Source organism: Bos mutus, chromosome 3 (assembly GCF_027580195.1).
Source record: "Bos mutus isolate GX-2022 chromosome 3, NWIPB_WYAK_1.1, whole genome shotgun sequence".
Lineage (NCBI taxonomy): Eukaryota > Metazoa > Chordata > Mammalia > Artiodactyla > Bovidae > Bos > Bos mutus.
In genome coordinates this window covers 68658453-68673159 of record NC_091619.1, presented here as the reverse complement: position 1 = coordinate 68673159, position 14707 = coordinate 68658453, and the positions used below count along the sequence as shown (strand labels likewise).

The following is a 14707-nucleotide window of genomic DNA, read 5'->3' as shown; positions in this document are numbered from 1 at the left end:
TATTGACTATGCCAAAGCCTTTGACTATATGGATCACAATAAACTGTGGGAAATTCTGAAAGAGATGGGAATACCAGACCACCTGACCTGCCTCTTGAGAAATCTGTATGCAGGTCAGGAAGCAACAGTTAGAACTGGACATGGAACAACAGACTGGTTCCAAATAGGAAAAAGAGTACGTCAAGGCTGTTTATTGTCACTCTGCTTATTTAACTTATATGCAGAGTACATGATGAGAAATGCTGGGCTGGAAGAAGCACAAGCTGGAATCAAGATTGCCAGGAGAAATATCAGTCACCTCGGATATGCTGATGACACCACCCTTATGGCAGAAAGTGAAGAAGAACTAAAAAGCCTCTTGATGAAGGTGAAAGAGGAGAGTGAAAAAGTTGGCTTATAACTGAACATTCAGAAAATGAAGATCATGGCATCTGGTTCCATCACTTCATGGAAAATAGATGGGGAAACAGTGGAAACAGTATCAGATTTTATTTTTTTGGGCTCCAAAATCAGTGCAGATGGTGACTGCAGCCATGAAATTAAGACGCTTCCTCCTTGGAAGGAAGGTTATGACCAACCTAGATAGCATATTCAAAAGCAGAAACATTACTTTGCCAACAAAGGTCTGTCTAGTCAAGGTGTGGTTTTTCCGGTGGTCATATATGGATGTGCGAGTTGGACTGTGAAGAAAGCTGAGTGCCGAAGAATTGATGCTTTTGATCTGTGGTGTTGGAGAAGACTCTTGAGAGTCCCTTGGACTGCAAGGAGATCCAACCAGTCCATTCTGAAGGAGATGAGGCCTGGGATTTCTTTGGAATGAATGATGCTAAAGCTGAAACTCCAGTACTTTGGCCACCTCATGCGAAGAGTTGACTCATTGGAAAAGACTCTGATGCTGGGAGGGATTGGGGGCAGGAGGAAAAGGGGATGACAGAGGATGAGATGGCTGGATGGCATCACTGACTTGATGGACATGAGTCTGAGTGAACTCCTGGGGTTGGTGATGGACAGGGAGGCCTGGCGTGCTGCGATTCATGGGGTTGCAAAGAGTCGGACACAACTGACTGAACTGAACTGAACTGAAATGTTATGAATGATCTGTAGTATAGAATGGGAGCATATAGGAAGGGTAACAAATATTCAGTAAATATTGAATGAATTATATTCAAATATATGATACAAAATTCTACCATTCCTTGATAAAGTGTCTCATAGCTCTTACTTGCATAGTTGACAAATCCTCCTACAACTACACAGAAAAGATTCCTGCCTCCACTACTATACACTTACCTTTATTAAGTGCATACTCTGTGGAATGCACTAAGTTGCTTTTTATGTTTTTTTTCATTCAAGTCTTATAACAATGCTATGTGACATGGACTATTATTTTTAATTAAGTCCCCAGAAGATATGTATTGTTCTAAATACAGAAGAGAAAAATTGGGTAACAGAGAGATTATCTAATTTGTTATGGAACTCTACATCTGTCATAGTTTTACCACATCACAGTATCCCCCTTTGTTCTTTCTGAAGGATAATTAAAAATACCAATATGACTTGCTCATTAGCTTTCTGCAAATTAACAAGAAAACAGAGAGCTGGTGCCATGGATTTAAATAGACAGTTATGATTTTACAGAAAATTAGGGAAATGCTACTAGGATTTATTAGCAGTCCAGCAAAGAAGCACAATGAATAACTGCTGTTGCAAAATATTTAATTTTTGGAACTTTAGCATAGATTAAGAAAATTAGAGAATTTTAAAAAAGAAACACAAAACCCTGCATATATAACTGATGAGCAGTAAAGAGAAATTTTGAATGGTATTAGCTCTACTGTATAAAGTGAACAATGTCATAATAATAGTGAGACATTTATTTTTCTAGATTGAAAATATTATTGAAAATCATCTAAAATTTTACAAAGACTTTTCATGTATTTTTATATTGTGCTTTACATTTTAAATTCTAACCATATATTCAGTTCAGTTCAGTTCAGTTGCTCAGTCATGTCCGACTCTTTGCAACCTCATGAATCGCAGCACACCAGGCTTCCCTGTCCATCACCAACTCCCAGAGTTCACTCAAACTCATGTCCATTGAGTCGGTGATGCCATCCAGCCACGTCATCCTCTGCCGTCCCCTTTTCCTCCTGCCCCCAATACCTCCCAGCATCAGAGCCTTTTCCAATGAGTCAACTGTTCGCATGAGGTGGCCAAAGTACTGGAGTTTCAGCTTTAGCATCAATCCTTCCAAAGAAATCCCAGGGCTGATCTCCTTCAGAATGGACTGGTTGGATCTCCTTGCAGTCCAAGGGACTCTCAAGAGTCTTCTCCAACTCCACAGTTCAAAAGCATCAATTCTTCGGCAATCAGCTTTCTTCACGGTCCAACTCTCACATCCATACATGACCACTGGAAAAACCATAGCCTTGACTAGACAGACCTTTGTTGGCAAAGTAATGTCTCTGCTTTTCAATATGCTGTCTAGGTTGGTCATAACTTTCCTTCCAAGGAGTAAGCGTCTTTTAATTTCATGGATGCAGTCACCATTTGCAGTGTTTTTGGAGCCCCCCAAAATAAAGTCTGACACTGTTTACACTGTTTCCCCATCTAATTCTCATGTAGTGATGGGACCAGATGCCATGATCTTAGTTTTCTGAATGTTGAGCTTTAAGCCAACTTTTTCACTCTTCTCTTTCACTTTCATCAAGAGGCTTTTTAGTTCCTCTTCACTTTCTGCCATAAGGATGGTGTCGTCTGCATATGAGGTTATTGATATTTCTCCTGGAAATCTTGATATATTACATACACTTAAAATGATTACATACCATTTCTGGATACTTTATAATTGCAGTTACTTAATTATATGTGTCCTTTCTCTAACTCTCTCCTCTGCTCCCTATATAAGTGAAGGCTAACACAACAAAAGTAAATATACAAAATCTTACAGTCTTCTAGAAAGTTATTACAAATATTTAATATTCCTTTTCAATTTATATTTTCTGAATTCTTATAAGAACACAAGTCACCGATATAATGGTGAAACTTTTATTTTGAGAAAAGAAATTGTTTTAATAAAATAAACATGAAATATAATTTAATATATGAAAGCAGGCTATGAAATTGATCAAAGAATACAGTGTCTTAATAAAAGTCAACAGCTGGGACCACAAAAACTATTCAAAGGTTGCCATAGAAGCTGTAAATAGATTACAAATTGCTGAACTCATGATATGAAACAATAAAAGTAATGGCTTTGCAATAATTCCTGCAATAAATTAAGTCAGCTTTCATTGTTCTCTGGATATCTAGATATATAAGGAATCTTTAGGTGTGCCAAGTCAGCGTGATTTAAGTTAAATTATGATCAAGAAGATATACATTTTAATTTTTCTTTATATTTTAGAAGATATATATACAAATCAATCTTGTGACATAGAGCACTTTTTCTTTAACAGTATTATTTCAAAGTCCTTTAACTAAACAATGGCCATAATTCAAAATGACCACAGAATGTGATCTGGCTTCAGTTCACTTTGTCATTCCATCAGGAACCTTAGTGACTAAATTCTTTTTCACAATTGCAGCTTTTGTTCTAGCATCTTGAAGTCTTTCACAAGCTTTCTGAAAGGCAATCATATCATAAACAAACTTTTCTTCACAGTGTCTTTTATGTATTTCTTGAGCCCTAAGAAAAAAGAAAGGTAACAGAATGAGATACTTTTAAACAGCTAAAACCATAACAATCAATCAAACTGTAACTATAATTAGATCTTCAAAATAGATACATACAAATGGGAGAAAGATAAAGCTCTACTTACTGAATTAAATTTTATTATATCATTAAGTAATATTCATTTTTGGCTAATATTTCTAAGTTTTCTATTAGCTGTAACTGAGAATTCTTAAAAACACTGGCTTAGATTCCCAAAGTGGCATCTAAACCAGACCCTGCCATGATTTGCAGAATTTTTACTTAAGCCTCACTAAATCCAAGCTCTATCTAGGACGCTATCTGTGGACAGTACTCCACAAATTCACATGTTGAAATACTAACCCACAGTACCTTAGAATGTGACTGTATTTGGAGAAAGGTCTTTTAGAGGTGTCCTTATAAGACTATGAGGGGACATCAATGATACACACACATAAAACAAAGGTTATGTGAGGACACAGTGAGAAGGTAGCCATCTTCAAACCAAGGAGAAAGGCCTCAGGGGAAGCCAAACCTAAAAACATCTTCATCTTGGACTTCTACTCTCCACGACTTGAGAAAACAAATTGCTGTTGCTTAAATAACCTAATATGTGATATTTTGCTATGGTAGCCCTAGCAGACCAATAAAGACTCTTACTATGTTAGAGAAATATGAACCAGATTACTCAGGCAAATTTGAGAAATGCCATCGGCCTTAGGAGAATTATTTAATTAATACTCATTCATTCAAGAGTTATATACTATAATGTTTGACACTATCCCTGCTGCTGCTGCTGCTGCTAAGTCACTTCAGTCATGTCCAACTCTGTGCGACCCCATAGACGGCAGCTCACCAGGCTCCCCCGACCATGGGATTCTCCAGGCAAGAACACTGGAGTGGGTTGCCATTTCCTTCTCCAATGCATGAAAGTGAAAAGTGAAAGTGAAGTCGCTCAGTCGTGTCCGACTCCTAGCGACCCCATTTACTGCAGCCTACCAGGCTCCTCTGTCCATGGGATTTTCCAGGCAAGAGTACTGGAGTGGGGTGCCATTGCCTTCTCCGCACTATCCCTAGATGCTTGAAACAAAGATAAATAAGGTATAATTATGAGACATTTAGAAGGTAAAGAGAAATAAAGGTATATGAATATATAAATGAAATATATATTATTATACATATATTTGTATTTAAGTATACTCAGAAACATGGATTTGGGGAGTGGAAGAGAGGCCTAAGTCTAGAAAGTCTGCAACTTATTGACCACATGATTTTGAATGTTACTTAAGTTCTCTCTACCTCATTTTCTTCATCTTTTAAAAGGGAATAATTCAACTCATAGGATTTAGTGAAGGACTAAATGAATTAATGCATTTAAAATCCTGGTGTACCCAACATTTAATAAGGTGTTAACCATGGTATGGTTCTCATTCAGGTCTTGGGGTCCTCTTTCCAAGATTGCTAGTTGTCAGAATTCATTTCCTTCTCATTCTTCCTACATGACTCCTCTCATTTTCAAGTCAGCAATGTTGTGTCAAATCTTCCTTCTACTTTGAGTCTCTTGACTTTCTCTTCTGCTTCCGCATTTAAAGACTCATGAGATATATTGGGCCCACCTGAATAATCCAGAATAATCTTCCTATTTTAAGGTCAAACCTCAATTACAGGTGCAGAGTCCCTTTACCACATAAGGTAGCACATCCACAGTATAGTATTGATGGGGACAAAGCCAGGTTTCCCAAGATGTGCCACTCTGGTACGAGAATTATTTTGAGCTAAAAACCATCTAGGCCCAATATAATCTCTGAACTTTCCCCTTATTGCCTAAAAGAATTTAAAATTGAGGGTATGTTCCAGGAAGAAGCTGTCATCATAGATAACTACAATAAAGTGTTAGATATTGTAGACAGGGAGGAACCTAGCAAAGCCCATTTGATCAAAATTTAGTCTGCAACTATTGTTTTTGGATGGCCCTGTAAACATTTTTTATCAAACATTAACTCTTTTGGCTCTTCCTGTGAATGACCTTACTTCTTTGAAACCTCAGGCCCCTACCCTCTTCTCCTCAGTCTAGAGTGTGAGTATATATATACACACACACACACACACACACACACACACACACACATATGAAGATTTCCAAAGACATCAAGGCAAGTTACGGTGTATCTGCCTTGATGTCTTTGGAATTCTTCATGCTTATGTGGATTCCCTTTGTATATGTAACTTGATTTTCTCCTGTCAATCTATCTTATGCTATTTTAATCGCCAGCCAAAAGGAACTAACGGGGAAAGAGGAAATTCCATCTCCTCCCCGAACAGTGGTCATCCTTGGTGGCTCAGATGGTAAAGAATTTGCCTGCAATGCAGGAGACCTGGGATAGGAAGATCCCCTGGAGAAGAGAATAGCTACCCACTCCCGTATCTTATCCTATTCATAGTCCTAGGGATCAGGGCATGGTATCTTCTTGGGGGCCATAATTCTGCCTAGCACAGAGGTCTTGCATTACCCATTTCAAGACTAACTAATAGCAACAACAGAGGAATTATTAACAGGAACATAGGAACCATGAAACAATAAATATAGGATATGTAGAATCTTATGGGCTTCCCAGGTGGTGCCAGTGGTAAAGAACCTGCTTGCTAATGCAGGCAACTTAAGAGATGTGGGTTTGACCCCTGGATTGGAAAGATCCTCTGGTGGAGGGCATGGCAACCCATTCCAGTATTCTTGCCTGGAGAATCCTGTGGACAGAGTAGCCAGGTGGGCTACAGTCCATAGGGTTGCAAAGAGTTGTGATACCACTGAAGTGACTTAGGATGCATGCACACAGAATTTTATAGATAGTGCAAGAGAAAGTGAAACAAATTCAAGCTTGAAGGACTAAAATTCCTTTGGGATAAAGTGAGTGACTTGCTGCGGAGGAAAGGTCAGAGGTGGCATTTGCAGAGGAAGCTCTATAGCTGATGAAGTTTGAAATCTTTTGTAGGTAATGAGAGAAAGAGCAAGCACTTGAGAGAACTGCTAAAGTTGGAGGCCACAGAATTGAAATCAGCATAAATTTACAAGTCACTGATGCCTTCCAGCCATTTTTACCTGAATACAAAAAACGAAGAGACATAATTGGACTGTTCCAATGTACGGGCTGAGGTGGTTAGCATGGTGGAGGCAATGAAAGGAAAGGACATCAGAGACACTGGATGAAATGGGAAAAAGAATTCAATGTAATATTCCAGGAAGCTACATTAGAAAGTCTATAAGAAGGGCTATTTGAGGGGTGAGTGTCATAATATATTTGAAGAATACATGTGGGGAAAGGAAAGGAAAAAAAGAATTGAAAATATAAAAGATTTTAGTCATAAATAAATATACAGTAATTTAAAATTTAAGAGGTGGGGCAGTTCCAAGAGATAAGGGGGCACTTGTATGATTGTGGAAATGAGTTAAAAGGCTGTTGGGATTCAAAAATGTTTAGGTTAGGCAATTAAGAGACTGTTCTTATGAATTCCAAAGTTAACTGTGACAAAGGCAGAAGCTGGATAAAGGAAAGCTTCATGCATCAACATAGAAAGACTACAGGGAATGACAGGAGGTCAACTGATGACAAAAATTAAGGACAAGAAGAAGACGATGTAACTGGACAACTACCTTAGGTGCCAGATCTTCCAAGCTAAATGATACTCTACTCTAAAATGGGTACAAAATCTGCCCTGAGCAGTGTCATCACTTTTTTTAGAGTAGGGACAAGAATATTTGGGGAAACTTACGACCAGGCTTTTACCTGATATAAAACTCCTTTCATTTTAAAGACTCTTTTAAATTCATTCTTAAACACTCCTGTGGGTATTTTATCAACTTCCTAAACTAGAGCTTTGCAGTTCCCCTTTCTTCATTCATTTTTCCTCATTCCAGAACAGGATCATGAAGCTATATTCTCAGTAATGACTTCGCTAGCTATTGAGATTCATTAGAATGCTTTTAGTGGTGTTTGATACATTAATGAAGACTCAACTGGCAAAAAAAAAAAAAAAGTGAAAAACTTCTGAAGTCTTTACACAGATTTTACTTATTTGAGTCACAGCTTTTTTCTGCACACTGATACTCAATCTTTATTTGAAAATGTTTATAATAAGACTCATAATGCCTTTTAGGAAACATTACTGACATAATCAGAACATTGCCTTATTCCTGTGTGCTTTCAAGGATATCCTTGCAGCAGCTTACAAGAAGAGATAATTCAGTTAATATACATCAGGAAGCTTACTTGACTCTGTATCTTCTACAAATTAATGATGGCCAGATATTCAATTTTATGTAATAAAATTAAGTTGATTAAATTTTCTTTAACACTGATTTGTGCTAGACTTGTATTGTGATATAAGACACCAGCTTTCATTCTCTTTTCATTCGTTCCTCCAAAATATATTTTCTATTAAATTATAAAAATTTGTCTCCAAATCTTTCTCCCCCTCCCCAACATGGTATACATTAAGGAAAATATTTGTAAAATTTGGAGGAGAAAATATAAAATATTTTTCATACTTAAAAAGATATAAAGTACCTCAGTAAATAGTTATAAATTTGCTTTTAACTAGGAAAAGACAAAGCTAGTGGAGGTGATAGAATTCCAGTTGAGCTATTTCAAATCCTGAAAGATGATGGTGTGAAAATGCTACACTCAATATGCCAGCAAATTTGGAAAACTCAGCAGTGGCCACAGGACTGGAAAAGGTCAGTGTTCATTCCAATCCCTAAGAAAGACAACGCCAAAGAATGCTCAAACTACCACACAATTGCACTCATCTCATATGCTAGTAAAGTAATGCTCAAAATTCTCCAAGCCAGGATTCAGCAATACGTGAACCGTGAACTTCCAAATGTTCAAGCTGGTTTTAGAAAAGGCAGAGGAACCAGAGATCAAATTGCCAACATCTGCTGGATCATGGAAAAAGCAAGAGAGTTCCAGAAAAAACATCTATTTCTGCTTTAATGACTATGCTAAAGCCTTTGACTGTGTGGATCACAATAAACTGTGGGAAATTCTGAAAGAGATGGGAATACCAGATCACCTGACCTGCCTCCCGAGAAACCTATATGCAGGTCAGGAAGTAACAGTTAGAACTGGACATCGAAAAACAGACTGGTTCCAAATAGAAAAGGAGTATGTCAAGGCTGTATATTGTCACCCTGCTTATTTAACTTATATGCAGAGTACATCATGAGAAACGCTGGGCTGGAAGAAGCACAAGCTGGAATCAAGATTGCTGGGAGAAATATCAATAACCTCAGATATGCAGATGACACCACCCTTATGGCAGAAAGTGAAGAGGAACTAAAAAGCCTCTTGATGAAAGTGAAAGTGGAGAGTGAAAAAGTTGGCTTAAAGCTCAACATTCAGAAAACGAAGATCACAGCATCTGGTCCCATCACTTCATGGGAAATGGATGGTGAAACAGTGGAAACAGTGTCAGACTTTATTTTTGGGGGCTCCACAATTACTGCAGATGGTGACTGCAGCCATGAAATTAAAAGATGCATACTTCTAGGAAGGAAAGTTATGAGCAACCTAGATAGCATATTAAAAAGCAGAGACATTACTTTGCCAACAAAGGTCTGTCTAATCAAGGCTATAGTTTTTCCCGTGGTCATGTATGGATGTGAGAGTTGGACTGTTTAGAAAGCTGAGTGCCGAAGAATTGATGCTTTTGAACTGTGTTGTTGGAGAAGACTCTTGAGAGTCCCTTGGACTGCAAGGGGCTCCAACCAGTCCATTCTAAAGGAGATCAGTCCTGGATGTTCATTGGAAGGACTGATGCTAAAGCTGAAACTCCAATACTTTGGCCACCTCATGTGAAGAGTTGACTCATTGGAAAAGACCCTGATGCTGGGAGGGATTATGGGCAGGAGGAGAAGGGGACAACAGAGAATGAGATGGCTGGATGGCATCACCGACTCGATGGGCATGAGTTTGCATAAACTCTGGGAGTTGGTGATGGACAGGGAGGCCTGGCATGCTGTGATTCATGGGGTTGCAAAGAGTCAGACATGACTGAGCAACTGAACTGAACTGAGGAAAAGACAAATGCTTTCTTTTTATTTTATACTTCTTTGTAGCACAGACGACTTTTGAAAACAATAGCATTTAAAAATGTAAATGAAATAAGCAGTTATGCAGGAGACTTGGAGTTTGATCTCTGGGTCAAGAAGTTCTCCTGGAGAAGCAAATGGCGACTCACTCCAGTGTTCTTGCCTGCAGAATACCATGGAGAGAAGAGTCTGGCGGGCTATAGTCCATGGAGTCGCAAGGAGTCAGACATGACTGAGGGACTAACACTTTCACTTTTCACTTTCATGATCTTTATGTATTTCTAGATAAGCCTTAAACATATGTATTCATGGTTTGACCACTTAAAATATCACCAGGATAAAAATGGCTGACAAGACTCAATCTAATATCAGAAAAAAAAAAATGAACAAACCTGTGTGAAGAATATACAAGGGTAAGAAAGGGTAAAAAAATCACTGGGGTCCTGTCTCGTGTACCCTTTAGTATTATGTGTCTTTCCATCTCTTTGAGCTTTCCTACAACTCTAAGTTGAGGAAGAGGTGGATGACCAAAGCTCTAGAAACTTGATGGAGAAGACAATGACTGAGATCTGTCAACCTTACCTTTTTTCACTGTGCTTTTCCTGGTAACCTCTCATAATTGGTTCTCTGTCCCCAATATCTCCTTTTATATTTAGCTGAAGGTGATGGCTTCAGCTATTGGGGGGTACTCAGTTTTCCTGGGTCTCTCCCATGTATAGATGTTATTAAACTTTTGTTTGATTTTCTCCATTACTCTGTCTTATATCAATTTAATTCTTAAACCAGCCAGGAGAACCTAGAAGGCAGAGGCAAATTTCCTCCTCCCTGACAACTTGACAGCTACTATTATATAAAAACTGTACCTACCTAATTTCCTTCATTTGTTTAAGTAAATCCCTTTGGTACTTTTCAGTTGCCAGTTTTTGCTGAACAATCAGACTTTTCTCTTTCAAGGCAGCCTGCTTATTCTTCAATCTGTCAATTGCAATCATTCCTTCGGTCAAAAGAGTGCGCTCATTATTTAGGTTCTGAATTAATAAGCGGTCTTTAGCCTTTTGTTTTTTTTCTTCCAGGAACTGAGCTCTTCTCTCTTTAACTTTCTCAAGGTAGCTGGATCTATCCTGATAAAGTTGTTGTAAACCATCCTGAATTATCTCATCATCTCTTGCAGTCAGTTTATGTGTAGCATATATTTTATTATTTAAATTTTCTCTAATATTTATTCTACTTCGTTCTTGGGCCATTTGTGCCATGCTTACAGCTGTTACTTTATTTTTACTGCTTTCCTGCTTCTTTTGTTCTGAGAAATATTTATCAACATCACAAAGTGGTTGGAGTTTCATACCAGCTCTGTGTGTTGCCAAAAACTCTCTTCTTATTTTCTTTCCCATCAGCATGTCTTTTATTTTAACTACTGGCTTTTGATGAGCAGGAGAAAATGGCTGGGCATACGTAGGAAAATAATCTTGTTCTTTTGCTCTCAATAGTGCAGCATATCTCAATGAATCTAAAGTATGTATGGGTAGTTTGAACACTGATATCCTAAAACTGACATCCAATTCTTCATCCTCAGTTTCATCTTCAGACTCTTTCTGACCTACATCACACAACAGACAAATATAATCCATTACGCAAGTGTTAAGCACAGTTTATTTTCTGTCCCAAATGTTTTGAAAGCTACATTAATAAAGTTGAAAAGAACCTACTATTTACCTTATTAAGAAACATTTTCCCAACTGATATTCCTTTTCAGTTTGTGATTTAATCATGATTTTGGAGAGAAAAATCACTATTGGAACTTTTAACAAAGAAATACAGAGATTACTGTATTTCCTTTATTATTTCTCACAATTATTTAACTTGCTCTGACTCAGTAGCAGCATTTTATCTTATACTAAGTATGTAATTATACATATCATTTTTACATATAGTTATTATTATCTTGGGATTCCCTGGTAGCTCAGTAGTACAAGAATCCACCTGCAATGCAGGAGATGTGGGTTCAATCCCTGGGTCAGAAAGATCCACCGGAGCAGAAAATGGCAACCCATTCTAGTATTCTTGCCTGCAGAATTCCATAGACAGAGGAATATGGCAGGCTGCCATCTGTGGGATTACACAAAGTCAGATGCAATTTAGCAACCAAACAACAATAATTATTATCTCACATTTGTAAAAGACTTTGTAATTCATTTTACCTTATTTTTCTTAACTCTAGTGAGAACTAAGAGTTGCCATCAAAATTGTTTTTCTCTTCATTGAACATACAAAGAAACAAAATCTCTCAGCTTCCTCTATTCTTATGTGTGGCCATGAGATTAAGTCTTATCCAGGACAGTGTGCATAAAAGTTATATGGGTAATATCTGGACCAAGGCTATTAAGACACAAATGTGCTTCTTCTGTATTTTCTTTCTGCTTCTGACCCACTGCACAGAGATGAGGATAAAGTGCTAGAAGATGGTAGATCGACGGACTCTGGCTCCCTGAATACCTGATTTTTCAAAAAAGTACTTAGTGATCAGGATTATCCACCTTAGACTCTTATGGAAGCCAGAAATAAAAGGCAATTACGTTTAATCAACATACATTTCTAGGTTTACTTTTTTATCATAGCCAATCCATCCAATATATCAATCTAAATGAATCACATTATTGTTCATTATTTATTTTCTGACAAGCCGGTGGATGAAGTGAGGCTCAGGTAGCAAATATAGGTGAAAAAAAATGCTGATTAATCTTTAGAAAAAATGTTTCCCATAGTTGATTGATTATCACTCTCTATTAAAACTGCATCGCTGCTTACTCTCATCTATGAGGGTTCTATCTTTTCTAATCTTTTAATCTTCTAATAGAAGATTCTCTTAAAGTTTCATATGTCATAATGCCAAATTTTATGGTGGAGCATTTATGGAAGTTAAGATGGCCATGAAGAATGGCAGAGCCTGTGGGCTAGTCAGGCAGTAGGAAAGAAGTGGACAGGTAGGATTATCACTAAAGGCCTCAGGAATATTAACATTAGAAAAGGAAGCAGATTCTAGAGCTAGCAAGTGTAAAAAGTAATCCACCAGGATACAAAGCCAAAGTGTCCAGAAATAAGTATTAAGGATTGAGTCCATAGCAAGGCACTAGAGACTCAGAGGGATGAAAGCCAGAATTTCAAGTCTAGAGCAAGCAGGGTATGGTCTGGAATGACTGCCTAGAAAAGGCACTTTTACGCATAAATTTAATTTTATGTGGATAGCTTGACATGAGAAAGTTGGCCAAGAATTAAAGGTCAGGGCTAGAAAACACAATGTTCCTAAAGGTTCTGGTTACCAATTCTGATTTGTGTGTGGTGGAGTTTTCCCATACTCCCAAGCAATACTCTGACACCAGCTGGGTGTCCTACAATTCAACTTAATTCTAGCACTATCTACTTAGAGATAGGATCAGATCCCACAGGTTATGAGCTCAGTCCTACCAGGCTGTCTTCCCCCTTCTGGACACCAATCGCAAGTCTATCACAGGAGAGAAAGGGGCAGGGAACAATCTTTAAAAGAATGACATAGCTCATGAGGAAACATAAAAACTGGTTAGAACCTACTAGGCCCAAGATGGCTGAAGATTCAACTTCTAGCAGACCTTGAGCCTAATTATACCTTCACTGTAAAATATCATTAAGCTAAATGACACTCCTGTAGGCACCATGACAGTTCTGAGGCTGATCATAAAAGCCCAAAAAGTGAGTGGTGGCCCAATTTCTGGAAATTTCCTCCCCTTCCCCCAAATAGTTGTATTAATCCTCTCAATTCTAGCCTATGAAATTGTGTGTGTGTGTGTGTGTGTGTTAGTGGCTCAGTCATGTATGAATCTTTGTGACTCCATGAACCATAGCCTGCCAGGCTCCCCTGTCCTTGGAATTTTCCAGGAACCATACTGGAGTGTGATCTTCCTGACCCAGGGATTGAACCCAAGTCTCCTGCATTGCAGGTAGATACTTTACTGTCTGAGCCACCAAGGACTTACTAAGTGTAGGCAAGTTATTTACTTCTTTGGACTTCAGTATGATAACTGTGAATGGATATAATAATACCCAATTTATAGGGTTCCCAATTTATAGGGTTCTAACTGGATTAAATGAGTTAAGATAAAGACGCCCAACAAGGTATATATAATTATTAGAACAATGCCTGACAAAGAGTAAGAACAATGTTAGGGTTTTTTTTGTTGTTGTTGTTGTTATATTTTATATGGAAAACAAGGAGTTTATCTTATCTCTTTAATTCCATCAATGGTATTATGTTCAAATAGCCATATAATTCAGTAATGAATAGGGAAAAGACAGCAAGGTACTTTTTCACACCCCTCAACATCCACTGGACACTTAACATAGAAAGTACAGGAAAACCTTCTTTGTATTTTATTTCAAGACTGTATAATTCATCTCACTCATTATAGGAAAAATATTAATAGAAGTCAAGTGATAAAAGTGCTCTCATGTTTCCATAACCAAATATATAAACTTGTCTGTATATTCATGCATCTTCTTCTACCCTGAAATTCTTCACACATGCTTTGGACCGATCCCCCAGTAGCTTTGCTTCTATGATTATCTTAGCTTTCTCCTTTATCATCCCTCTCTACTGGATCATTCACAGCCATGTTTAAACAACCATAACCACCTCTATCACCATCAATGCAAAAACCACAAATGACCCTCATGGCCCTCTAGTTACCATTCCATTTTTCCTATTCAATTTTAGAATGAAAACTACTGAGAAAGTTGTCTCCCTGTACTATGTTGTTGTATTCACCTTTTAGTAACTCGTCAGTTTACCATTTTCATTTATATATGGATTTTAACTCTACTGTTCTCACCCACTTGTTGAAGCTCTCCCTAACAAAAGCTTCTATGGTGGTAAGTATAAAGGACACCTTTTTTTT

General features: G+C 37.8%; 1 protein-coding gene across 1 annotated transcript in view; it reads right to left on the bottom strand.

Moving 5' to 3' along the window:
• Positions 1-3283: 3283 nt before the first annotated feature.
• LRRIQ3 (leucine rich repeats and IQ motif containing 3) overlaps positions 3284-14707 on the bottom strand; it is a 207496-nt gene continuing 196072 nt past the window's right edge. The window contains exons 7-8 of the mRNA XM_005891471.2: positions 10650-11379; positions 3284-3688 (exon numbers count right to left, since the gene is read on the bottom strand). Of these exons, the coding sequence (XP_005891533.1) occupies positions 3532-3688; positions 10650-11379 (887 nt within the window). The 3' untranslated portion in view covers positions 3284-3531. The remainder of the gene's footprint in view (positions 3689-10649; positions 11380-14707) is intronic.